Raw genomic sequence first — 26633 nt, forward strand, 5'->3', positions numbered from 1 at the left:
GAGCCTCACCATCTTTCCAATAGCTTAATGCAAAAATCAATCTTAGAAGTTTGAGATTAAAATATACACACTACTCTATATAAAGTAGATAACCAACAAGAATTTACTGTATAGCACAGGGAACTATACTCAATATCTTGTAATAATGTATAATGGAAGAGAATATAAAAAAAGAATATATATATGTATTATATATAATATATATATTATATATAATACATATATATATACATATGGTTGAATAGGTTTACTGTACACCTGAAACTAACACAACATTGTAAATCAACTATATTTCAATAAAAAAATTTAAAAAAGAAAAAAAATCAATCTTAGATTCCTCCTTCTTCCTTCCTCCAATATGCTGCTGTCACAGCCTAATCATTCCGTCTTAGCAACTTGTTTCATCAGTTCCTTCATATTCTCACTCTACTGCCTTAGTTTTTATAGTTTCATCTGGACTGTTTCAATAGTCATTGAATGGATCTCCCTGATTTCAGCATTGTGCACTTCCAAGCCTCCAACTACCCGGTCACCCAACAGATCTACCCAAAATACAAATTACTGCATCTTCCATTGCCTGTAAAAGAATAAAATCGAACGTCATGGAATAGCTATTGATTGATGGAAAGTAGATGAGCAGATACATTACACAACAACAGCTCTTCAGTACCTGATCTGCCAGTTAATTTAGGCAAACAAATGTAAATTGAGTTTCTCAGAGTTTCTTTGTAAAGACCATGTTCCATTTTTCACAAACTTCTCTGTGATAAGCTGAATTTTAAGTGCAAAAACCGAATCTGTAAAAGCAAATGAAGATACATTTAAGGGGTGAGGGAGCGTGGATTGGGCTTGAATAAAGTAGGGGTTCAAAAGTGTGCGGTGGGGTGAAGGAAATAAGAAAGATAAAGGAAAACTTGTTAGGAGAACTTGAAGATAAAAAGATATTCTAAAAACCCCAGCGTAACTTTTGACTTGGAATTTTGGAGTCGCTGGTCTCTTAAGAGAAGTACAAATCAGAAAAGAAATGCAAGTTGTATTGAATGGAATTGACCAACTCTTTGATTTATTCATCCTCATGTTTAAAAAACCTTTTGATGAAATGAATTTTGAGCTAATTCTTGTGCTAGATACCAAACTTCTTTTGAATCTTTTCCTTCCCAGACCTAGATACTGGTCTTCTCTAATATCAAGGCTCCCTTGAGCTTTTGCCTTGGCTTTTTGCTCTGTTCCTTCAAGGAACATTCCCTAGAAATAAGTTTCTTCATGTGCTCCCTTGAATATCAGCTCACATTTCTTTTTCTTTTTCTGTTTATTTTTATTTTTTTAAGATTATTTTATTAATTTTTATTGGAGTAAAGTTGGTTTGCTCAGCTCATTTCTCTCCTTATTTGTATTCTTCATCTCTTAACTTACATACTTTTTCGCTTAATGTCCTTCATTGAGATGTGAGAGTAAGAGACCTGGGTGTACATCTAGAGTTACTTATCCTTAATCCCCACCTACACATTGTCAACAATTTCATGAAGAGAAAACCAATTATTAACAAATTTATTCTCTTCTATCTATACTCAGTAGCATCTAGTTAAGCAACTTTTCCTCCATACTAAAAGCAATAACTAGCCATTTACTCGTCCTGGATTTAGGCATTTTTTGTCAGCTCCAGACCTCTTCAACTTGCTCAGGGCTGCCAGGTGACCTTTTCTCACTTAACATTTAGACATTCAAAACATGTCATTCCTCATCTGCCCCCTACCATCTCTCTCTCTCACTCTCTCTCTCTCTCTCTCTCTCTCTCTCTCTCTCTCTCTGTCTCACACACACACATACACACACACACACATACACAAAACTCCTTAATGATGGTTTCCTGACAATGTCAAAACAATTCAATGGGAAAAGAATATGGTCCTGAGACAACAGGATATCCACATGCAAAAGAATAAAATTGACCCTCTATCTCACACAGTAGAAACGAACTTAAAATAGATCCTAGATCTAAGTGTAAGAGCTAAATTATAAAACTTTTAGAAAAAAATATAGGAGTAAATCCTTATGACTTTGGATCAGGCAAGGCCTTCATAGATATGACATCAAAAGTAGAAGTGACAAAAAGATTGGATTTCATCACAATTAAAAACTTGTTCCTCAAAGGATGCAATCAAGAAAATGAAAAGACAACCCTTAGAATGGGAGAAGATATTTACAAATCACAGAATTCATAAAGGACTTGTATCTAGAATATAGAAAGATCTCAGAAAAAGACAAATAACACAATTAAAAAATGGATAAAGGATCCAAATAGACCTTTCTCAAAAAAGATATGCAAATGGATAGTAAAGTGTATGAAAAGATGATAAACACCATTAGGCAAATGCAAATTAAACACCTTAGGCAAACACCTTAGGCAAATGCAAATTAAAATAACGATGAGCTATCACTTCACACCCAGTAAGATGACTATAGTAGAAAAAAAACAAATAATAACAAGTATTGGCAAAGATGTGGAGACATTGGACCCCTTCTTATACTGCTGGTAGGAATGCAAAACAGTACAATCACTTTGGAAAATAGCCTGGAAGATCCTCAGAAAAGTAAATACAAGATCCAGCAATTCTATGCTTAGGTATACACCCAAGAGAAATAAAAAGCCTATGTTTAGAAAAAAACTTGTACAAGAAAATTCATAGCCACATTATTCACAATAGCCAAAAAGTAAAAACAATCCAAATGTCTAAAAAACTGATGAATGGATAAACAAAATATGGAAAATCCATGCAATGGAGTATTATCAACCATCAAAGGAACAAAGTACTCATACAAGATACAACATAGATGAACCCTGAAAATATTACGTTAGGTCACCCCGCCCTCTGTCCTGACTTTCATCTGGACACCCTTGGAGGTCCAGGCCCTCCTCCCACAGCTCACCTTCCCAGACCAGGTCAATTTCCTTGGGTCAGGAAGTTTAGCCTTCCTTTTCTTCTCAGAGGTGCCTTGCTATTGAAACCCTATAGTTAAGGTTCCCAGGGCTTTATAAGCTTTGCATGTATTCATAAGGACCTAAGAACAAACATTTACAGTCTCTCAGTTATATAGATTAAAATCACAGATATAAGCTTATATCTGTAATGTAATTTTAAATTATATTCATAATTTTAAATTGATAACTTTTAATGATCTTTTTGCAAAACATGCCATTATAATGCCAGTGGTTATTTTTCCTTACTCATATAACTTTAGATATTTTTTATTCAGACATTTTAATTGGTATTTTAATATGGGGTACAGGTGTATTCTCAGTGTTATTAACACTGACATGAGGTCGGAAAGCTAAAGTGAAGACAATTTACAAGTGCCACCCCTGGCCTTCAGGTGTTCTCCAAGGCCTCAGAATTTTCAGCTCATCAGGTAAGCGGAACAGCTCTCTTGACCCTGGACGGGGCCCTGGAGTGCAGGACCTAATGCCGCGCTGGACAAATCAGCAGCATCTCCTCCCCCCTCGCCCCGCCCCTTTCTCCTTACGCCTTTCTGCTTTGGTGGAGGCTGCGGCAGCTGTAAATCCTCGGCTCTGATCCAAGATACAGATTCCAGGTTGGTGAGCAAATCCGTTTTCTGGCCAGCCACCGCTGTCCCCACTAGTACTCAGAGGTTGACGCGCCCTACAGGTTGGTTGGGAGGTTCGCGGGTGGAGGCAGGGCGAGGGAGACCTCTGCAGTTTTGAGTTGACTCAAGTTCAGGAAGAGAGTACAGAAGAGGCACCTTTGGAGCTGGGAGTAGCCTGTGTAAAGATAGTGATAATGAAACCCTGATTCTGGAAGCTGAAGGCTGTAGGGGCGGCAGCTCTGAAAGTTTTCATAGGGAATGATGGCAGACCCTGCGGCTGGTGTGGATCCAGAGGTCAGCAGCCCTTCCCCCCATCTCCAGCCTTTCTGCTCCAGGAAGTGAGCACCGTTTATCCTACCGCCCCCCCACCCACCCCCCACCCCGCCCCGGGAGGCCCTGACTCCTCCCAGAGGGAGCTGGGAGAAGAGCCTTCCGCATTCAGTCTGTGCAAAGGCCGGGCTGGCCCGACAGCCGTGCATTTCGCCTTAGGTAGCAGGGCCGTGCGCGGTTGTTCAAGAAGAAAGACCAAACGAGTGAGCGCTCTCAGTTGCTCAGAATCTATGTAAAACTCCTTGGTTTGCTCAGAGGAGCTTTGACCACATGGAGCCTCACATCTGGAGCCTCCGTGTGCCGGTCACCTGGAGATGTATGCCATCTGTGGCTGGGCCACTTACTGTCACTTGAAGTGACAGGGCGGTAAAAGAAATGGGGTCCCTTCCCTTTAGGAGCTCATGATACAGATAATTTATCTTTTCATCCTCACTGCGAATGAACTCAGCGAGATTAGCAACAACATTTAATCTATCAATCAATGAAGACAGAAATGTGTGGTTAGGAGCATGGGTGCTGCAAACAGAGTGCCTGGGTTCAAACTCTGCCTCTGACACTTAGACGCTGGCTGTGTACCCCCCACCTTTTGTTTGAGCTCTTTGAGCTTGTTTCTTCCACCTATAAAATGGACAGAGTAATATTTATATTATAGAGTTTTGGTGAGGCTTAAGTGAGGCAGAAGTTTAAACACACAGGAGAGTGCCTGAAAAAATAGTAAATACTCAAATTATTAAGTCATTATTATGGACAAACTCAATGCCTACCTTAAAAAATGCAAAATCAAAACAATTTGTGAAAGATTAGAGTAGGGAATAAAATATGTACAAATGCACTATGATAAAGGAGACTATGACTCCTTCTGACATCTCAACAAGTTAAAATACAGCAGGGTTTAAACGATTAGGAATTACAAGTGGAATATCACAAATGCAGAAAAAAATGATTAGAATTTTATTATCTAACCTAAAAAAAGACACTCAGTTAATGGATTATCTAACACTCAGGGAGAAGAAAACCTGTGCAGGACAATATTTTAAGAATTTGGAAAGTTATTGAATCATTATAAATTTTGAATGCATGAGGTAGTGATTTTTTGAAGTTTTAAAAAAAATTTAAAGTATGTTCCAATTCAAACATTTATCGAGTGCTTCCTGCAAAAGAAAATTATTTCCTCAGCACAATCTCAACTCATTTATGCATGCAGTTGCCACGTGTTTAGATTTTTACCCTGTTTTCACTAGAGCTCCCAGTTCGGGGGCAGTCCCACCCATCTTATTTCTAACTTTCATTCAGAGCCCCAGCCTGGACTAGTGTTATTCTGAAAGCCCTTTTAATATCGAATTGTGTGAGCTTTCATTCTAAAAGATGCTTCAGATCTACATATCAGTCCATTCTTTGGCCTCCCCCACCCCCCCTCCCCCTTTTCTATTTTGCACCCTAAATTGCACTTACCTGGGAAGAAGGCTCCTGTGTTTAAGGCAATGCTTCTGAGGCCTTAATGTGCATACGAATTACCTGAGATCTTATTAAAGCGCAGATACTGAATTGGTCTCGGTGAGGCCTAGAGATTCTGCATAAAGAGCTCCACTGGACGCCAGTGAGGCTAGTTAGCAGACCGCACGGCCTTTTTCTGGCATCTGCTTCTGATTTAACTGGCCCTAGTCGTGAATTTGGCCTGTTTCATTTGCTAATTTGATCTTCAAGGTTCTTCCCCTTAAGGTCTGATATCTGCGCTCCTCACACAGCCAGACTTACCTTTCTGCCACCCACACTGCTCTTGAGATGTGTCCTTAGTCAGGGACTCTGTTGGCTTTTCTTGTGTCCTCTGGGTGGCGATCAGGAGTAGCAGTGGTCAAGCGCCTGCTGGCATGTGAGCAGGGCTACGCAAACCCTTTCTAACTGAATGTTAGCTGACTCTGTTCCCCTCGCTCCCTTTCCCAGCCTTAACAAGAGACATCAACTCTTACATAATCTTTTCTGTTCAAGATTCCTTCTCTGCCTTGAATATCTCAAGTAGAGCATTAGATGGAAAAGTAATAGAGAAATATAATAGAGCCACATACATAATTTAAATTTTTCTATTGGCCTTATTAAAATGTTAGAAGAAACAGATGAAATTGATTTTAATATATTTAACTCCATGCTTCCAAAATATATTTAGAAAAAAATCCATTAATGAAATGTTTTAGATTATTTTTTCTTACCAAATCTTTGAAATCCAGTGTGTGTTTTATACTTAAAACATCTTATTTCCAACTAGCCACATTTCAAGCACTCAGTAGCCACCTGTGGCTACCATATTTGACAACACAGTTATTACTTGTGCTTAGAAGATCAAAAACGCCAAGCCTCAGTTTTTCTCATTGCATTTCTTCTATTTTGTTTTTGTTAGCTCTAATGAGTTATCATTTACATTTAATAAGTTAGCAATTTTAAGCATACAACTCCGTGAGTTTTGACTTGTATATAGTTGTCCAAACAACACAATCATGATATATATAGGGGATTTCTGTCACCCCCCCAAATTTTTTTGTGTCCCTTTGCAATTCATCCCCTTCTCACAGCCCTGGGCCCTGGTATCCACTAATCTGATCTCAAATAGTAATGTTTTGTCTTTTTTAGTATTTCGTATAAATGGAATCATACAGCAACTTATCCTTGCTGTCTAGCTTCTTTCACTTTGCGTAGTGCTTTTGAGATTTATTTTGTTGTATATATCAGTACATCCATTTTCTTGGTTGGTAATACTCATTGAGGTCATGTTTACAGCTCACTCGATCCCCAGCAATGCCCTATACTCACCCTGCTCATCTATGCTGTATCTCACAGACTGTTTTCTTAGTCTGGGACACTTTCTCAGGCCTTTCTCCTGTAAGGGCTTCTTGTTACTGAGAGGCAATTTGATATTTTTTATCCTACCACTCACTCAGGAGGGGAAAATTGGTGACAGTTACAGGACCTGTTACTAGACTCAATGGTCCAGTCACTTGGGGTGCATAGCCAATGGACACACCAAGTACTTTTGATTAAAGTAGAAGCATTTCTTACTTGTGACCAGTAAGGAGACAGGGAGATAGCTCTCAAAGTACTGTCTTTCCAAACAGCTGGATCAGGGAAGTTTTATGTCTGGGGTACGTGCATGTTCATGCAGGGGCAGGCATGATCTTCCATCTAGTACGGGTTTCTCTAGGTTGCCAAAAACTGCAAGCAAGCAAGTGCTTGGTTGTTTGCTTATACTTTGATAGCTTGTTGATTGGAATGCACTGTAACCTTTTTGAAACATCTGGTGTTTGGAACTTTATACAACTTAGTGGTTAGTTTCTGCAAAACAAAGCACACCTTCGTTTAACCCCATTCCTTCCCTACTGCTGCCTAGCTGACAGACCTTGTGTTCTTTAATTATGCCCACACTGACCAAGCTGTACATCACTGTACATCTGCCTTTGCAGGGGGGGCCAGACAAAGAAACACTGTGGAATTATATCTGCTTTTAGTCACCCTGTGGCCTATCCTGTACACAAGGGTCACAGCTGGGGTCAGGGGTAGTGTGGCTCCAACTAGGCAGTGCGTTTGTCAGCTGGCTCTTCTTTGGTGGCCCAAACCAGACTCCAGCTAGACAAACGGAGCATATGGCTTCCAATGAGTAATTCAATGCTGGAATAGTAAAAATAAATAAATAAGTAATCTTAAATGTCTTTAAAAAATTATGTGATTTAAGATTGACGTATATACACTAATATGTATAAAATAGATAACTATTAAGAACCTGCTGTATAAAAAGTAAATAAATAAAATTCAGAAATAATTATGTGATTTAAGACAACAGTAATATAATTTAATGACTGAAAACTTTCAAGAATGAGAATAAGATGTTTTTCAGTGGGGACATACATATTAATTCAGCCCAGACAAAAAATAAAGTTAGGGTTAGTTCCAGCATCTTTAGTTGTCTTGTCAGAGAAGCTACTAGCTTTCTTAACTGACCCTTATTTATGCCAGGCACACAGAAACTACTGGGTGAGGTCCAGCATTCTCACATTGTCCTTAAATGCCATCTTATTAAATCTTGTTATGAATTGAGGTAGTGGATTTTTCTCCTAGGTCCAAAACAAGGAAGAAGATATGAAAGGGGGTGAGAAAGTGATGCATTCATTCTTATACAGATATTTATATAGAGCTATTCATCCACCAGACTCTGCTCTATCCCTATTTCTGGTAAAATACTGAAGAGGCTCTTTTCCTCATGGTAAGAGGGCAGAGCACTGAAGGATTGAAGAGCAATGACAGTATAAATGTAGTGACAGAGACTTTTCTACACACTGGCTCAGATAATTTATCACAAGTGTGCTATAAGGGAGGACTTGTTATCAGCAATACACAAAACATTAAACCACGTCTCAGATCAGGGATTACCCCAGTGTTCCAGAACTAGAGACAGATAAATTCAGGATTCAGACCTGTGTCTGTGTTACTCCAGTGTCAGTGCCTTCTCTTCTCACCTCACCCTGCCAGGGCAAGGGAAGCAGCCTGAGTCCTGGGGATGTGCCACCAGGAATGAAGCAGAACAGGGCTGGAGAAGGAGCCTACACATAGCTTAGGAAGAGCTGTAGATTGCCTTCAAATGCCAGGAAGAAGGGGACTATTATGCTGAATCAATGCAGCCCCAAAAATGAGACAAGCACCAGTCAGGAGGTGGGTAGAAAGAAGCTGAGCCACTTTGTGACCTGAGCACCCTTGCAAGTTTGGGGGGGGGGTGCATAAAGGAAACATTCTCTTCCTTTAAGGACCAGACAACAACCTGAGGTTTGGATTTGCATAAAACTAGATTATAACCTTTACTTTGTCACTTATTCATTCTGAGACCTTTGGTAATTGAATACCTTTTTAAGAAGTTCACTTTTCACATTTGTAAAATAGGTGTTATTAAATGTATCTTATAGAGTTATTGTGGGGTTGGATTACATCAATATACTACCTGTAAAGAGTTCAGCCATTACCTCACATAAAAAGCAATCAGAAGATGGTCTCTGATTATTTTCTACCTTCCACTGTTCCTTGAAACAAATACCTGCATGCATATATACTTGCTTGCATTAATGATGATTGTCTTTGCTATGTGTTCAAAAATGGATGTGTTTCTTGCTCGAAGTCTGAATGGTACACCTCCTCGTAGAGTATATATTTCATTCACCGTTATCTCCCCATACCAACTATAGCACTGTGCTTGACTCTTAGATCCTCTCCCACAGTATGCCTTGTGTAAAAGCTGTGGGGTTGGGACAGCTCTGAACCAGAAGTCACAAGATAGCTTCTCCCTCTTATTTTCCTCTCATACAATTGTTTTTTAATTGAGATATAGTTCACAGACCATAAAATTCATCCTTTAAAGGTATACAATTCATTGTTTTGGAAAAATCACAAAGTTTTTCAACTAGCACCACTATCTTATTCCAGAATATTTTCATCACCCCCAAAAGAGACCCCAGACTCATTAGCAGTTATTTCCCATTCCCTCTCCCACCAACTCTTGACAACCACTCATCTACTTTCCATGTCTGTAGGTTTGCCTACTCTAGATATTTCCTGTAAATGGAGTTATACAGTGTGTAATCTTTTGTATCTGACTTCACTCACTTAGCATAATGTTTTCAAGGCTCAATCTTGTTGTAACATGTATTGATACTTCATTCCTCTTTTTCCTCCATTTTTATACTTTTCTCCTATTAGCGATTCTGAAATACTTTCCCCAAATGCTATAAGACCTCTTTGTCCTGACCATTCCACCAGCATACCTCTGCCTCAGGTCGTTTTTCTGTGAACTCTCGCTAGAACATATGTGGCATCGACTCTCCCACCTGTCCCCTCTGTCCCCCACACACAGGCACAGAGTTTTGGACAGGCCTGGTGAAATCTCTTCTCCCAAAGCACCAGGTCTGTGCCTGACTTTGACCACCTTCACCACCATCTTTGGTTAAAGTTATGAGGTTTGAGGACAGAGCTTTGAACTAGGACTCTGGACATGATAGGTTTTGCCAACTCTACATTTATTTTTTTTTTTCTGGTTTAAACTAGTTTAATGAAACAATAATGTCAAGAAACATTTATTGAGCATATACTATATTCGGAGGATTGTCCTGGGTCCTCCAGGAGATACAATGATAACAAATAGTCCAGATATATAGTTCTCAGGGGCTCTCAATCCGAGGGTAGATACACATGAAAACACCTAACCATAATACCAGACAGAATGAATCAGGGGCGGTAGCTGAGGGACAACTAGTAGACATAGCAAACATCCGTTGTTTCACCTGCCCACTGTCCCTTCTCTTCTCACAAGTCTCTTGGTTTTCTTTGGGCCACCCCTTTCACTCTCAGTTCACAGTAGAGCTGATTCAACCTCCATGTCCAGGTTTCTTTACCTATAAAATGGGTATACTGACCCTACCTCAAAGCATAATTTTTTTTTAATTTTTGAATTTTATTTTATTTATTTTTTATACAGCAGGTTCTTATTAGAACACATCTATGATTTTATAAGATGTGTGATTTTGTAAAGTCACTTACGTCTCTATTTCTTTATCAAGAGGCTAAAAATACTCTTATTAATTCAGAGTTCTCCTATGAGGGATAAAGAAAACAGGGGAATATGATTTCTAAATCACAACTGGTTATACAAGTGTTAATTGTAAAGATATAACATCACCTTATGGTGGTCATTTTTGTTTCTTTGGGTTTTTTGGGGAAGGTGACCATGAGAGATGAAAGGGCTCTGTAAAGAGCTGTTAGAAGGTAGATGTATCGTCACAATAAATGATGCTTTTGATCTTGGAGATTAGATCCTGGAGAGCAGTGCCAGCACCATGTGAAAGAGAGGTGAAGGAGCTCATGAGAAAGGTCTAATCATCTATGGAGGGATGAGGAGGTTCTAGAGTTTTCTTCATCAAAAGTTGAGGACCTGTGTGTTGGACACTGAGCTAGTTCAATAATGAACAAAAGCAGTCTCTGATCTCATGGAGCTTATATTCCAGTGGGAATATTCAAACAATTAAAGATCCATATTAGGTGGTGATAAGGAAAATCAAGCAGGTAAGTCTATTGAGAGTGATGGTGTGGGTGGCCATGCCTTAGCTAGGCTTGACAGAGCAAACTCTTCTGATAAAACATGTAAGGAGAGAATTGAATGAAGTCAGAGAGCCATGCAGATACCAGGGTGAAGGGGCTTCCTTGCAGCAGGAACAGCAAGTGCAAAAATCCTGAGGCAGCAGCATGTTCTGGTGCTTTGAACATTGAGGATGTGTTTTGGTGGGCTGAGAAAAGGTTAAACAGACAGTGCCCTACCCAAGGCCACTTCTCTCCAGCACATCATTGTCCCTTCATCCAGTAGGAGTAAAAGGAAACCGTGATCATTGCTCTAATGAGAGTGCAAATTGCTGTCTAATGTGAGCAGGGGCAAAGAACATGCTTGAAGTTAGAATGAGAAGCTCTTGTTACCCCAGGTGCTTGACCTGTTTATCCAGAACAGTCAGCCTGCCTTTGTCTGCCTCATTTCTTACCCTGAGCCCTTTTTTTTGGCCATCTACCCAGGATTCTATACACAAGAAACACCTTAGAAGTCAGGGCTGGGCAGGCCGGAGCCAGGAGAGTGGCTACAATGACTTCAGCAGTCCTGGTGGACATCCAGGACGAAGTGACCTGCCCCATCTGCCTGGAGCTCCTGACAGAACCCCTGAGCATAGACTGTGGACACAGCTTCTGCCAAGCCTGCATCACGGGGGATAGCAAGGAGTTGGGTATTGGCCAAGAAGAAGAGAGCAGCTGTCCTGTGTGCCAGACCAGCTACCAGCCTGGGAACCTGCGGCCCAATCGGCACCTGGCCAACATAGCGGACAGGCTCAGGGAGGTGGTGTTGGGCTTGGGGAAGCAGCTGAAGGTGGTTCTTTGTGCGCACCATGGAGAGAAACTCCAGCTCTTCTGTAAGGAGGATGGGAAGCTCATTTGCTGGCTGTGCGAGAGGTCCCAGGAGCACCGTGGTCACCACACGTTCCTCATGGAAGAGGTGGCCCAGGAGTACCAGGTGGGAGCCCAGATGGAGGGAAGGCAGGTGGGAACAGACTCCTTGGTAGATTATTAACTTTTCTTTATGCTCTAATCTAATTTCTTTGTAGTCCATCTATTTATGTAGAGGATGAACCTAGAAAAAGCCCCTCTGGCCAAGAGCAGAGACTGTAGCTCTTTCTTGCTGCTCTTGATTGGTTCTGCATGAGTGGAGGATGCTGCTCGGGGCCAGTAGCGGGCAGGGCAGGTTGAGTTCAGGGGATATGTTGGCAGTGAGAGTAAAGGACTTAAAGTGGTTCATGGTCAGGTTCTTTCCCCTGGAGAAAAGAGAATCAGCCTATTCCCAGTGGTTTCTATCCCCTGTTTATAAAAGATAACTTTGACCTTCTCAGTTTTTCATTCCGGGACAGGCATCTCCTGAGGTCAGCATAATAATCTCTCCCCCATTCATTCCATGTCTCCACACTGAAACAATTTGACACTTGATCCTGCTTGACTTGATGTGTTTCTTCCAGGAGAAGTTCCAGGAGTCTCTGAAGAAGCTGAGGCAAGAGCAGCAGGAAGCTGAGAAACTAACAGCTGTTATCAGAGAGAAGAGGGCATCCTGGAAGGTAAGAGAGATTCTTCTGAAGGTGTCCTGGGACGGGAATCAGGGCAGGATGTGGGAGCCGAGGGCAAAGGGGACCTAGTTCTGTCTGTTCCCTGATTTAGCTAGAAGAGCTTCCCTTTGCCTCGTCCTTCACTGCAACCCTTCCAAACAAGGGTATTGTTCTTGGTGCAGAGCCAGGGAGAGAGAAGGGGGAGTTAGAAAATGAACATATCAAAGGGAATCTAGGTTTTTGAAGACAATCATGGGAGAGGAACCATGGCCATTGGCAGCCCTTAATTCCTGATTCTGGACCTTGTTCTATAGTTTCGAGCTCTGAAAGTTGGAAAAATAGGTCATGCACAGGCCACTCTCAATATCGAAAACTGGAAGGGGAGGCTGATGGTAAGTCCTGAGAGGCCAGAGAGGCTGCTTGGAATCTAAATCCCACCTAGGAATCAAAGTCTGTATCTCAGAAGCCTAGATAAGACAGCCTGGGGCCAATGGTCTGAGAAGAGCTGAAGGGAGAATAGGAGAAGAGAGCAGGTTCTGCAGGACTTACTCCCCCATTTGCTCATTCCCCCCCAGTGAGACCTGCCAGGAAAGCAGTACAGAGCCTGCCTCCCCAACCCCTTATACAGGAGACCCTCAGCTCAACAGACTAGCAACCTCTTTCTCTTCCATGTTCCGGAAGAATCAGATGGAACCTGAGAGACACAGGATCCAGAAGCAGTTTGATCAGTTGAGGAGCATCCTGGACAGAGAGGAGCAGCGGCAGCTGAAGAAGCTGGAGGAGGAGGAGAGGAAGGGGCTGAACATCATCGCAGAAGCTGAGGGTGAGCTGATGCAGCAGAGCCAGTCCCTGAGAGAGCTCATCTCAGACCTGGAGCGCCGGTGTCAGGGGTCAACAACGGAGCTGCTGCAGGTAGGAATCGCAAAGGAGCCCGAGGTCTGACGGTCAAGGCAAAGAGAGACTAGCTTTCCTTCCCTTCTGATGTGGGACTCCTTATCTTGGTGGGGGAAAGAAAAAAATTTCCTTTGACCCTGTAGTGCCTCTTCCCTATTAAACAGTTCAAAGTTCATGGATAAAGCACAGGATAATTAAAAGTACAAATGCTAAAGGAATGTCTCATTTTTATTTCTTATGTATAAAGGATAGTCCAAAAGTTCATTTGATACAATGTAAAAGATCGAGTGATGTTTTACTGCAGCATTTCTCAATCTTGGTACTATTGACCTTTTGGGCTAGAAGATTCTTTGCTGTGAGGGGCTGCCCTGTGCACTGTAGGATGTTCAGCAGCATCCCTGGCCTCTACCCTCTAGATGCCAGTAGCATCCAACTAGCTGTGACAACAAAAAAACCCTCCAGACATTGCCAAATGACCCTGGGGAGAACTTATCCTCCCTCCCCCTGTTGAGAATCACCGGCCATTAGGTACCCGTTGTCTCTGATGCCGTGTTGGGATTGGTCAGGTGCTTTTCACTCAGCTCAGTCACAGGCAAACACATACCAAACTCAAGTACTTAGAGAATTTTTATGTAATTACCAGCCCTTCTTTGCTTCGCTTTCTTCTCTAGGGCAGCATCATTGAACATGTTGTAATAGAAGTTTGAACAGGACTTTTGAGGCACAATGAGCTCTGGTCTGTGTGTGTATGTGGCTTGGGAGGGTGCAAGCTGTCAAATCCAAAGAGATCTGATGGAGAGATTTGAACTGAGGTTGAAATCTGAGCAGCTGCTGGCTTCATAGAGTGAATAGTGTGACTATTAAGTTGAAGCAGGATGCACCTTGTGACATTCTGGAACCTTCAGGCTCTTCCTTATTTTCTGTTTGCTTTCTTGCTTTCCTCTTGCTCCCTTTCCTGGTGGAATAATAATTTCTTTACTTATACTTGGGCCCTAGTATTAGGGTCATGGGGTAGTTATTTTCCACCTGTTGGAGATTTTCCTCATTCACTGCTTCTGGTTTCACAACTTCAGTTTATTCTTCTTGCTTTTTTCTTCATCTTTGATGTTGGGTTGCCCTAATGCTTGCTCCTTCCCCCACTGGTTCCAGCCCCTTTACAAGTCTCTTCAAACTGTAAAAATTGCTTCGTAAGTGCAAATGGATCATCAATTTATATAATAGCTAGTCCAGGCACCTGTCTAGACTCTTCTACCCACTAGTTAGTATGACTGCCCAATGGTCATTTTAACTAGAGTGTTATCTCACAGTCAATTTTTCCAGAACTTGCCCATCCACAGACACTTCCTCCTTCTCTTTTCCATATTTGTTTGACATGGTTACCCATTAAGATTTGACAGCTGGATGCAAGCCTGCAGCTTTCAAGTTTCAAAATGTGAACCCTGAGAGTAAAGCTAAGAGGAAGAGGCATGAAGTATCACCCTGATTTGATCATTTGAGTTCCTTATTACAAGTATGCCTTAAGATTGATACAATCCTGGATCCACCTCTACCACTTTACATATGCAAGCCAGTTTGAGTTGTGTTTTTGTCAAATACAACCAAAAATAGCTCCAATACCATGAAAATAGTTATTCCTATGTTACATAGATCAAACCATTGGCCTTTCCTTCTGCTGCATTGAGGTGTATAGAGCAGAAGTTAGGAAGACCAATTCGGAGGCCATGAGACAATTCTACTCAAATGAGGCAGGCAGTGGCAGTGATGATGATAAAGAGCAGTAAGGGTGTGAAATGCACTGGCTTGGTCTAAGATGGGATGTCAGGTAGCTTTTAGGACAGTACTTTGTCTACATTTGGTGACTGGATGCTGGGATCATTGAGGAAGATGGAAGATAACAGAAGAGACCTCATGGTTGCAGGAAAGGTAAGTTTTCTTTCAGATATCTTGAATTTGTGGTGCCCGTGGCTTATGTGAGGGGTATATAAAAGAGATGTAAGCAGAAGTACAGATTTAGGAATCATCAACACATGTGTGTGTTGAAATCAAGAAAAATACACAAAGTCAGAAAAGGTAGCATAGAGGGTTAGGGGAGGTGGAATTTGAGAAACAACCACATTTTATGGCCCTTGTGTCCTCAGCAACCAGAATGTGAGCATCTCAAAGACAGAAATCAGGACTTAGTCATGTGAGAGCATCTAGAAGAAGGCACAGTGCCTGGCAAATAAAAGATGAGGTACATATATAACACCACACACACACACACACACACACACACTCTGTTGTAAAAATAAAGGTACTAATGAATGAACTGAATCATTTCCTGACATCCCTACATAGGGTCTCAGGGAGAGTCTGCTTTCAGCTCTTATCTTTACTTTGTGGCCTCCATATTGGATCATCTCTACCTCTGTCATCATGGGGTGGTGAGAATGGGATGAGGGACATGGATGAGGCTGTAGTAGAGGACAAGTCCTATTACCCTTGACTTAACCTGTCTCTTTCTTTCCTAGGATGTGAGTGATGTCGCGAAAAGGTATGTGTAGAACATGACGTGGTTCCCTTGGGTTGACAAAAGACTCCTGTACCCATAGAGTTATCTTGTGGTCAGTGGGAAAGGAAAAAAAAATCACAAAGCAGGGAAGATTTAGGACTGTGGTGTCTTGAGTGGCTTTTCGTGAGAATTTGGGGTCCCCCAAAGTAAAGGGAATGACTTGGTTTCAATGGTAGGAGAATTTGAGTGGCAGAAGGTCACAAATTGGGACAGTAGTGTTCTTAAGAATCAAGGATTACCATATCACTGACTCCCCATGTACCTCGTGATAGAACTCCTTTTCCACAAACCTCTGTACCTGCTTCCAGTCCTGATTCTAGTAGCTCATAGCTACCTCAAAATACGCAGGGATTTTCTTTGCCCACATACTTTATCAGAGGGAAATTTCCCATTTGCTTTTTTTTTCCAAGGTCCAGAAATCAGCTCTTGGGACACCTGCTTAAATTTCCCTTTCCCCCTTGGCTTTGGAACAGGCCATGCCTTGCTACCTAGTTCTCCTCAGTCTTCCATTTTTCTCAATTCCAGTAAAAATATAGACCCGAGGTCTTGAAAAGAGTGGCTTTGGCCCTGAAACAAAAACATGTTCTCTTCTCTATCACCTACTCTAGAATTTCATTCATCAAGGTGACCCCTAAAGTAGCCCACATACCTGGCACCTTGAAGCGCCTCACGAACACATGACCTATGGAGCCTGTTGTCCCTTCGGAAGTCTTTATTCTCAATTTGGAGGTGAGGATGTTTCCTTTCTCCAACTGGCGTAATGTTCCCAGAGACCGAGAATCCTAAGAGGCTGTTCTGAAGGTCTTTCTCCCTAGGCCTCTGCAAGACCTTGAGACCTAAACCACAGACTCTTCTAAGGGAGCCCTTCACCTGATACTATGAAAGCCCTAGCAGCAGGTCCTGATGTCCTGCCTGTCAACACAGATACCTGTAGGCCCTCTAAGAGGGTGCTGACATTTTAAGTATTTTGTATCTTTTTTAGAGGTAGCAAAGGATTTCCCAGCCATTATTTTATTTAATATTATACAGTCTCTAGGATGCAGAGAAAGAAGGGAAAATTATTGTATTTTACAAAACAACAACAAAGCAAACAAAGGAACAAAAATGAGGCTTTGCGGGATAAATCCTATCAACTTTTTTTTTAATTGATGTATATATAGTTGATTTGCAAGAGTATATTAGTTTCAGATGTACAACATAGTGATTCAATACTTTTATAGATTATACTCCATTTAAAGTTATTATAAAATATCGGCTATATTCCCTGTTCTGTACAAAAGATATATTCACCCCAGTATTCATCGCAGCACTATTTATGATAGCCAAGATGTGGAAGCGACCTAAGTGCCCCTCAACAGATGAATAGATAAAGAAGATGTGGTATATATATATATATATGAAAGAGAGAGAAAGAGAGAGAGAGAGAGATACTACACAGCCAATAAAAAAAGAATGAAAATCTTACCAGTGTGTACACAGATGGTGAGAAGCTAGTTTTTAGTCCAGTTCTTCTGGCTCCTATGCCAGAGGTCTTTGCAGAATGATGCTAATTTTCTTCAAGGAAGAGTGTTGAAGTTCACCAGTGGGCCTGGGAGATGAAGGAGACAGGTGTTAGAGACACCCAAGGTGAGCAGTGTTGAAGATTCATAATGTCTGTTCTCTCTAGGAGTGAGCTCTGGACCCTGAAGAAGCCAGAAGCTCTCCCCACCAAGCTGAAGAGTATGTTTCGAGCCCCAGATCTGAAAAAGATGCTGCGAGTGTTTAGAGGTGAGGAGTTTCAGGGAACAGCGTTTGGATGAGGGACCATGGTAGTAGAGGAAATAAAAAGAATGCAGGGTAGGGTTGGTATTTGGGAATAGTGTCAGGGAAAGAGATCAAAGAGGGAGGGACACAATGTGCTGAAAAGATGCAGGTCATACTGAAGGGGGAATGAAATGGCTGGTTCACATCCTTATAGAATTCCCTTCCACACCTCTCAGCCAGGTAAGGGAGAGACAGCAGACCTGAGACTGATGGTTCTATATAATGTGATTGACTCTTTATCATTACAGAGCTGACAGATGTCCAGAGCTACTGGGGTAAGTAGAAACTGTGGCCTCTTTGAGCTGACACGTTCTTATCCTTGCCAAACATACCCACACACACACTCTCAGGTATGAGGTGTTGCTGTTTCCCCCCAGCCCCCTAGCTCCACAACCTAGCTCCAATTCCTCCCACCCATATCCTCGCTTCCTCTTCTCAGAGTCATAAGACCCACATACCCATTCTCATCTGCTGATGCTGTACCTTTCTCCCACAGTGGATGTGACTCTGAATCCACACACGGCTAATTTAAATCTCGTCCTGTCTAAGAACCGGAGGCAGGTGAGATTTGTGGGCACTCAGCTGTCTGGGTCTCATCTGGAAGAGCATTATGGCTGTGGTGTCCTGGGCTCTCGGCACTTCTCCTCAGGAAAGCATTACTGGGAGGTAGACGTGGCCAAGAAGACTGACTGGATCCTGGGGGTGTGCAGTGATTCAACGGGACCTACGTTCTCTTTCAACCAGTTTGCGAACAATCGGAATGTTTACTCCCGATACCAGCCTCAAAGTGGATACTGGGTGATTGGGTTACATCATAAGCACGAATACAGAGCCTATGAGGAATCGTCCACCTCCTTGCTCCTCTCCATGATGGTGCCCCCTCGCCGAATTGGGGTGTTCTTAGACTATGAGGCCGGCACGGTCTCCTTTTACAATGTCACCAACCACGGCTTCCCCATCTACACCTTCTCTAAGTATTACTTTCCTACCACCCTATGTCCATATTTTAATCCTTGCAACTGTGTAGTCCCGATGACCCTGCGCCGCCCAAGCTCTTGAACTTTCTGCTGTTCCCACCATCTGAGCCGTACTCTCTACTCCAAGGCTCTTCTGCATCTCAGTTTCTCCTTTCTTACCTCCGATTTTCCTGTGTTCTCACTCCTTTCCTGTTGAACATTTACTCAGTGCTAGAGCTGAGTAACCCAGCGGTGACAGTGAACATCCTTGACAGATTAATTACAGATCTTGAGATGGGTGAGGGGTAGCTGTCAACATTTTTCCCCTTTTTTTTTTTAAGAAAGAATTGGAAAATTTTATTCGAGCCAAATTTGAGGATTATAACCTGGGAAGAGCATCTCAGAAAGCTCAGAACTGTTCCCTCAACATTTTACCATTAAGCATGGCATTTGGTGGAGATTTTTCTTTGTTGATGTATGGAATCAAATTTAGGAAATTCTCTTCTATTAATTTGATGTCAGTTTTTGTACTGAGTGGAAAGTTGAATTTCAACATATATTGTCGCTGTAATTGTTAAGATAATCACACGTCATTTTTATTCTGTTCTTGGAATGCATTGATTTATTTCCGTTTTTAAATCTAACACAGATTTCTGGAATAAACCACTGTTATTCTTCATATGCAATACTGGATTTGTTTTTGCTCATACGTTGTTTAGGTTTTGTTTTTATCTCTGTTTATGAAAGAAATTGACCTGTAATTTTACATTCTTGTAACGTCGTCAGGTTTTATAAAATGCAGTACATGGGCAAAGAAATTGCTGTTTTTTTTATGTAAGTACATATAGGATTGAGTGCTAAAATCCATTATAATGTTAATTTGGGTGGCTTTAAATTCAATTTTAAAAAAAGATTCTAACTTCAGTTTTTACTACAAACTTCATGGATCTTAAAAATCTAAGGTAGTGATTGAAAAAAAAAAATCTAAACACACTGAAGTAAAAACAGGAGAGAAGAGGAAAATGATCAGTCCAATACAGACTTTTCTGTCAGAATGGGAGGAAAATGTAAAAAGAAAATAATCAATATGAAGCACTTTTAGGAAGAGAATGATTTCTTCTAGCTTCTCCATACCTCCTTTACTTTATGATCAAACATGAACAGCTTGTGCATGAGCACTTTTTCTTTGGGAGAGGGATGCTATATGCTTTTTGAGCTAACTGTAAAAGAAATTATGATGAGGGGGCTGTAAGGATGGAATGAATATCAAGGAGTTGAATATCAAGATCTGGCTGTCCACTATGACAGCCAAGAGGCTCCGGTGGCTGTTGAACAATTCAGACATGCCTAGTCTGAATTGAGATGTGCCGTACATATAAAATACACACCATATTTTGAAGACTTAGTTCAAAATATAATGTAGGGGCTTCCCTGGTGGCGCAGTGGTTGAGAGTCCGCCTGCCAATGCAGGGGACACGGGTTCCTGCCCCAGTCCGGGAAGATCCCACATGCCGCGGAGCGGCTGGGCCCGTGAGCCATGGCCGCTGAGCCTGCGCGTCCGGAGCCTGTGCTCCGCAACGGGAGAGGCCACAACAGTGAGAGGCCCGCGTAAGCTGAGAGACAAGAACATTTTATGAAGATCAAAAGGATGTTAATAAATGAGGGATTTCTTATTCTCCAGTTTGCATGCCACATGCAAAAATTTTTAGTTATTTCTGGTCTCCAGATGACAGGAAAGATGGAGTCGTGAGGACTGCATGGGATTCAGTCTCAAGTCCAGAAAAAGCAAAAACAGAGCATGCATTCTAAGGCAAGTTGCTTGGAACGAACCAAAATTTGTTAAGCCTTTCTGCAGTATATCAAAATGTGTGTGTGTCTGTGCATGACTGCATGTGTGTGTGTGCCTTGGGAGTGGGGATTATATCTAAGAAGAATTTTTTGTTTAACTAAGACTAAACATGAATTTTATTCCAAGCCATATCTAGGAGCAAATTAAAGCTTTGCCTCTGACACAAGAAAACATTTGCGGGTAGAGAAATAAGACAAAGTAAGGTGTGAGGTTTAAATGCAGACAAATGAGTAAAAAGAAAGTAAGTTTCCCAAGACTGAAGGAGAAGATACTGCCGAGAGAGTAGAAGCACAATGCCATCTGTAGTATACCCTATGACACACCTCCCAGATCTGCTTTTCAGGACCAATGTACCTATCTCCCAGCTGCTGGGAATATCAGATACTGGGAGCTCACATCTGCACCCCTCCCTGGAATTGTCCTCAGACCCAAGGAACTACCTTATCCAAAGTTTTGTCCTATCACACAGGGTAATCCTCCGCCAATGACAGGATACCATGGGAGTACAAATAACTGGCTTCCTTGCCTCATTATGGGATAACACAGAAGGGCCATTCCAGCACAGGAGCTTCCCATAATATCATGCAGGCCCCAGATGCAGCCTCATGGTGAGTCAGCTTCTCCTTTGACCCAATCATACATTACTAGTTTTTTACAAGTATAATTCCTGAGATCTCCTCCAAAATCCTTCTACACGCTATTCTATAACCCAGTTTGTATTTATCTAGGACCTTGTATACAATAACTGGAAAGATTGTTTCCAGTAAACTTTTAACTTTCATTTGCTAATTATTGCTGATCACTGCCTATCACTATATAAAGTATACCATGGAGATAAATCTGACACTGATTTTGACCTCAAAGAGATTATACCCTAGTGGTAAAAATTTAGCAGTGTTTTTTTAAGCTAGAATGAACATCAGAATCACCTGGAGGGTTCAATAGCATATTACTGTGTCCCAGCCCCAGAGATTCTGATTTAGTGAGTCTGGGGTAGTGTCCAATAATTAGCATTTATAATAAATTACCAGATAATGCTGATACCCATGGCCCAGGGACTACACTTTAAGAACCACTGATGGGCTTCCCTGGTGGCACAGTGGTTGAGAGTCCACCTACCGATGCAGGGGACACGGGTTCGTGCCCCGGTCTGAGAAGTTCCCACATGCCGCGGAGCGGCTGGGCCCGTGAGCCATGGTCGCTGAGCCTGCGCATCCGGAGCCTGTGCTCCGCAACAGGAGAGGCCACAACAGTGAGAGGCCCGCGTACCGCAAAAAAAAAAAAAAAAAAAGAACCACTGATAACCAATGATAACTAACGTAACAGCAAGATAAATAGACCCCTGGAAAATAATGAAAAGAATAAATAATCATGAAATAAGCCAACTGTGGAAGGCTCTCTGGATAGTATGTCATTAAATCTGAGCTAAGAAATATTTGGTGATGGGTGCTAGAAGGGAAAAGTACTAAGACTTTGTAGTTCTGAGAGAAACTATTGTTCTGCTGGAATTATAGAATAGTCTCCCAATATGTCAAAATTTCTTAATTCCATTCCTTAGCTCAGATCCCAACACCAGCTATTCAATCCACCACCTTTACTGGGTTCCCTCCCATGTACCATCTTCTTTTTTGTTTTTCACTTAGCAATTCCTTGTTCTTTTTCTTAAAATTTTATTGACGTATAGTTGATTTACAATGTTGTGTTAATTTCTGCTGTACAGCAAAGTGACTCAGTTACACATATATATATTCTTTTTCATATTCTTTTCCATTATGGTTTATCACAGGATATTAAATATAGTCCTCTGTGCTATACAGTAGGAACTTGTTGTTTATTCATCCACATACCATCTTCTTAATTTTCAGGACTATTTTGTAAGAATGTATCATTCCCCTAAACCCTCCGACTCAATCTAAGTCCTGTGATTTTACACACACACACACACACACACACACACACACACACACACACACACCATCTTGCTTAGGCTTTACATCATGATTAACAGATATAATTAATAAATATTTGTTATTTTAAGCCAATATGTAGGTTCTTTCTTAGAGACTGAAGGGAAAAAAGACATAAGAAGTGAAGTGCAGAATTGCTGTTTTTGGAAATTTTCTACATGGTTTTCTATGTAGGTGAGGCAAATACTTTGAAGTGAGAGTGTCCTTTTAACTCTGGCTCATATTCACTCTCTAGGTCTTCTCTGCTGTATTATGGAATTAAAGAATAGATTTTCTATTCCTCCAGAAACTAGGCAACATGCTCTGAAAGAGGTTATGTTCTCTCGCTGGAAGCAAGAAAACTCCTGCAAAAAATGTGTCTATAACTAATTCCCACAGATACGCTGCACCCCAACAATATACAGTTCCATCCTTCTTCCTTCCTTCTGATAGGGATTCCAAGGCTGGAAAATGTGAACATCTGGATTGGCTCCCCCTTCTTTGCAGTGTATCTAATAACCCTCATGGGAAATGTCACCATCCTGTTTGTGATCCAGACTGAACGCAGCCTCCACCAGCCTATGTTTTACTTCCTGGCCATGTTGGCCTGCACTGACCTTGGCCTGTCTACATCTACAGCCACCATCCCCAAGATGCTGGGTGTTTTCTGGTTCAATCTCAGGGACATTGTGTTTGGTGCTTGCATCACAAGATGTACACAATCCATATATGCACTGGCCTGGAGTCTGCGGTGCTGACAGTCGTGGCCATAGACCGATACATTGCCGTCTGCAACCTCCTGAGATACAGCATGATACTACTCACCAATAAGGTGATAGCCATCCTGGGCATAGTCATCATGGTCCGGACTTTGGTGTGTGTGTCTCCTTTTAGAGTCCTTACCCTAAGCCTTCCTTTCTGTGATGCCCAGATCATCCCCCACACCTATGGTGAACCCCTGGGTTTGGCAAAGTTGGCTTGTGCCAGTATTAAGGTCAGTGCTTTCTATGGCTTGATTGCTTTTTCCATGGGATATATTGACCTTTCTGTGATTGGATTTTCCTATGTCCAAATCCTCAGAGCAGTCTTCTACCTCCCGTCCTGGGATGCCCGCCTCAAGGCACTCAGGACATTTGGCTCCCATGTCTGCTTAATGTTGGCCTTCTACCTGCCAGCACTCTTCTCCTTCATGACACACTGCTTTGGCCACAACATCCCTCATTATATCCCCATACTTCTGGCCAGTCTATATGTGGTTTTTCCCCCTGTCCTTAACCCTGTAATCTATGGGGTCAGGACCAAACAGATAAGAGAGCGGGCACTTAGGATGCTTAACCCTAAAAGCTATTGATATTTAACCCCAAGAGGATCTTCCATGATCATTCAGTGGAATGATAAGATCAAAACAGAAGTAAACACTGGAATATTTTTGTTAAAATCCTCTACGTGTAATCCTCTACTTCATTTTCCTTATTAGTCATAATGTACACCACATTAGAAGGCAGAGCTCAAAGATTCCAAAATAATCACTCTATCTTTCGCCACAGGAAAAGTACAACAAAAAATTCTCACATTTAAACCCCACTGATACTACAAGATTCCTAAGGTGAGAAAAAAGTTTGAAAAAGTGGCCCCAGTAACTACCTTAAATACTTTTCTTTCTCATGGGGATTCTCTTCATTCACATGTCAGAAGCTGAAGTCCATGACTATAAAAATGATGAATTTCATGAAAACCAAGCAGGATATAGTGGGAAGAGAAATGCACAATGAGTCATGAGATACAGGTTTAAATTCAGGCTCTGGCCTTGACTGGAAGATGTACGTGAGAATGTCACTTAGAGCTCTTTGAGCTTCGGTATCCTTACCAATAAAATAACTCAAAAAAAAAAAACTGTTGTGAAAATCTCTGCAGCTTCTGAAACGTAAAAATGTTTGACAACAAATGAACACATGTATTTCTAGTGTGGTTGTTACTTCTGGTGCATGTAGATTTAACTTACTAAATCCAATCCTACTATACAGTCACTGATATGAAGTGAGGTCTCCAGCTCCAGATGATCCCATTGCTTGGGGCTCTTTAGGGACTCAGCCCTTACCTTGGTCAGAGCATTTCATTTAGAAAACTATAAAGCCTGAAGAGTTAAGAGGGCTTTCTCTGGGCTTGAGGACTCAGTGAAACCTCATGCCCTGCGGTTCTCGTTAGGGTGAGCTTCAGGGCAGAATGAAATAGAATGACTGCTGACATAATATAAAGTCATTCTCATTTGAGTATGGAAGCTAGATAGGATATTGATTGATTTCTCTGGGTATTCTAGGAGCTGCAAAAACATGAAGTTGGCTTCTAATAGGAAATGGGACCCTGGCTGAAATTTAAGGTAGAATGAGCAAGGAATATACAAAGAATAGGGCTAAAGTAATAGTAATGTAAACTAAGAGAGGAAGTGAACTGAAAAAAATGATACTTTGTGTAAGTTTATAAAGAAAAATGACCGAATGATCAGTTTCTAAATAGAAATTACAATATTGACACAAACAAGATTTAGAAAAAAACTAAACAGATCAAAATATGAAGGAAGATGACAAAATAAGTCATTGCAGATTTTCTTCCAAGTAAGATGGTAGACCATGATAACTTTTCATGTTTCTTATATTAACTGTTTTGCAATACTAAAACATTTGCAAAGCTTTCAAAATTATTTAGAAAGTTAACATTATCCTGATGACAAAATCAAAAAATAGAGAAAATACAGATTCTCTAAATCATTGCAAATGGCAACACAGTTATGAGAAGCTTGACTCAAAGTGGGTATACACAGGGATAGATGCTACCAATTTGTTATAGGGATTTGTAAAGGATGTAGGGACACCGGCTGTTATTCCTCACAATAACTAGCACAATTTTGGCACATGAAGGGGCTCAGTAAACATTCCTTTACTGATGGTATTGAAGTGCCTAAGTGTAGAGTTGACAGTGTCTACAGTGGATCTCTAGTTCCATAGAAGTCAAGCCCTAACTCTAAGGAGCAGACAAGCTACATACTGAAGGGCGGCTCCCTGCCCTGGTTCTAAGGAGAGAGGCTAAAGAGGACCACACGTTCTCACAGCATTGTCAAGCCCAGTGCAGGTGCTTCAAGGAACTGGACACAATAGGCCTAAGACAGGCTTTGGGGTGAGTCTACATACAGATAAAGGAGACAGGGTGGGGGTGGGGGGCAGGATTACTCAAAGAACCAGATCTTAAAAGGCAGGTTCAACTCTGCCATGAAGTTCCAACAGTATTAAAAACGTCCTAGGGCTTCCCTGGTGGCGCAGTGGTTGAAAGTCTGCCTGCCAATGCAGGGGACACGGGTTCGTGCCCCGGTCCGGGAAGATCCCACGTGCCACGGAGCGGCTGGGCCCGTGAGCCATGGCCGCTGTGCGTGTGCATCCGGAGCCTGTGCTCCGCAATGGGAGAGGCCACAACAGTGAGAGGCCCGCGTACCGCCAAAAAAAAACCCAAAAACGTCCTATTAGCCCAGTCTTGGTTGGCTAGATTTAGTATTAATTAATGCATTTGAAATTAGTAGACTGTAGATGTTTTGTCAATTTAACTGAGAAAATCTGTTAAGAGTCACTTTGCTATTATAGTCTATGGTCCAACTGTACTGGAAGAAGGTGTATTAAGAACAAGAGAAGGGGAGGGTGGGACCTACCACCTCACTCCCTGGTTTGCAGGTTTGTTGAATTTGCATGAGAAATTTGCATGAGCAACGCAGATTCTTTTGAGAAAAAAGATCTGAAACCATTGAACAGTATTCAGGAACAGAGCAAATTTAAATCAAGACCCAGTAGCAAGAGAGAGCAACAGGTTACCTGGGAATTAAATACCTAGAGGAAAAAGAAATCTATCCTGGTGACCAATGCTCAAAACAAAGACCTAAATATTGTTGAGGAAATAAAACTGTGTATTCCACATATCATAAAGTAGAGTTTGGGAGCCTCTTGGTACATAGTCATCTGATATGCTTCAGATATATTCTAAGCATATGGGTGTTAATGATGGGAG

At 41.6% G+C, this 26633-nt stretch overlaps 3 protein-coding genes across 3 annotated transcripts in view; 2 read left to right on the forward strand and 1 right to left on the reverse strand.

The window, feature by feature from the left end:
* Positions 1–3199: 3199 nt before the first annotated feature.
* The window catches only part of LOC114887681 (olfactory receptor 56A1-like), a 35234-nt gene continuing 11800 nt past the window's right edge, over positions 3200–26633 (reverse strand). The window contains 2 exon segments of the mRNA XM_029209485.1: positions 3200–3778; positions 17498–17620. The gene's annotated coding sequence lies outside the window, so the exon portion shown is untranslated.
* Positions 10858–19371, forward strand: TRIM6 (tripartite motif containing 6). The gene is made up of 7 exons (XM_029209484.1): positions 10858–12007; positions 12504–12599; positions 13269–13499; positions 15992–16014; positions 17699–17799; positions 18084–18110; positions 18332–19371. Exons 1-7 carry the CDS (start codon positions 11585–11587, stop codon positions 18892–18894), a joined length of 1464 nt encoding a protein of 487 aa, XP_029065317.1. The 5' UTR covers positions 10858–11584; the 3' UTR covers positions 18895–19371.
* Positions 21236–23937, forward strand: LOC114887564 (olfactory receptor 52E5-like). The gene is given in 3 exon segments (XM_029209370.1): positions 21236–21248; positions 22986–23291; positions 23294–23937. Coding segments are annotated over 3 exon segments (963 nt in total).

The sequence above is a fragment of the Monodon monoceros genome, unplaced genomic scaffold, assembly GCF_005190385.1.
Source record: "Monodon monoceros isolate NGI ecotype Baffin Bay Population unplaced genomic scaffold, NGI_Narwhal_1 Super_Scaffold_7, whole genome shotgun sequence".
Lineage (NCBI taxonomy): Eukaryota > Metazoa > Chordata > Mammalia > Artiodactyla > Monodontidae > Monodon > Monodon monoceros.

Excerpts from the sequence above, each read along its gene's own strand:
- TRIM6 (XM_029209484.1), top strand. The coding sequence starts at position 11,585 with ATGACTTCAGCAGTCCTGGTGGACATCCAGGACGAAGTGACCTGCCCC. Across the intron at positions 13,500-15,991 it reads CAACAACGGAGCTGCTGCAG|GATGTGAGTGATGTCGCGAA; the intron begins GTAGGAATCGCA and ends TTTCTTTCCTAG. Across the intron at positions 16,015-17,698 it reads GTGAGTGATGTCGCGAAAAG|GAGTGAGCTCTGGACCCTGA; the intron begins GTATGTGTAGAA and ends TGTTCTCTCTAG.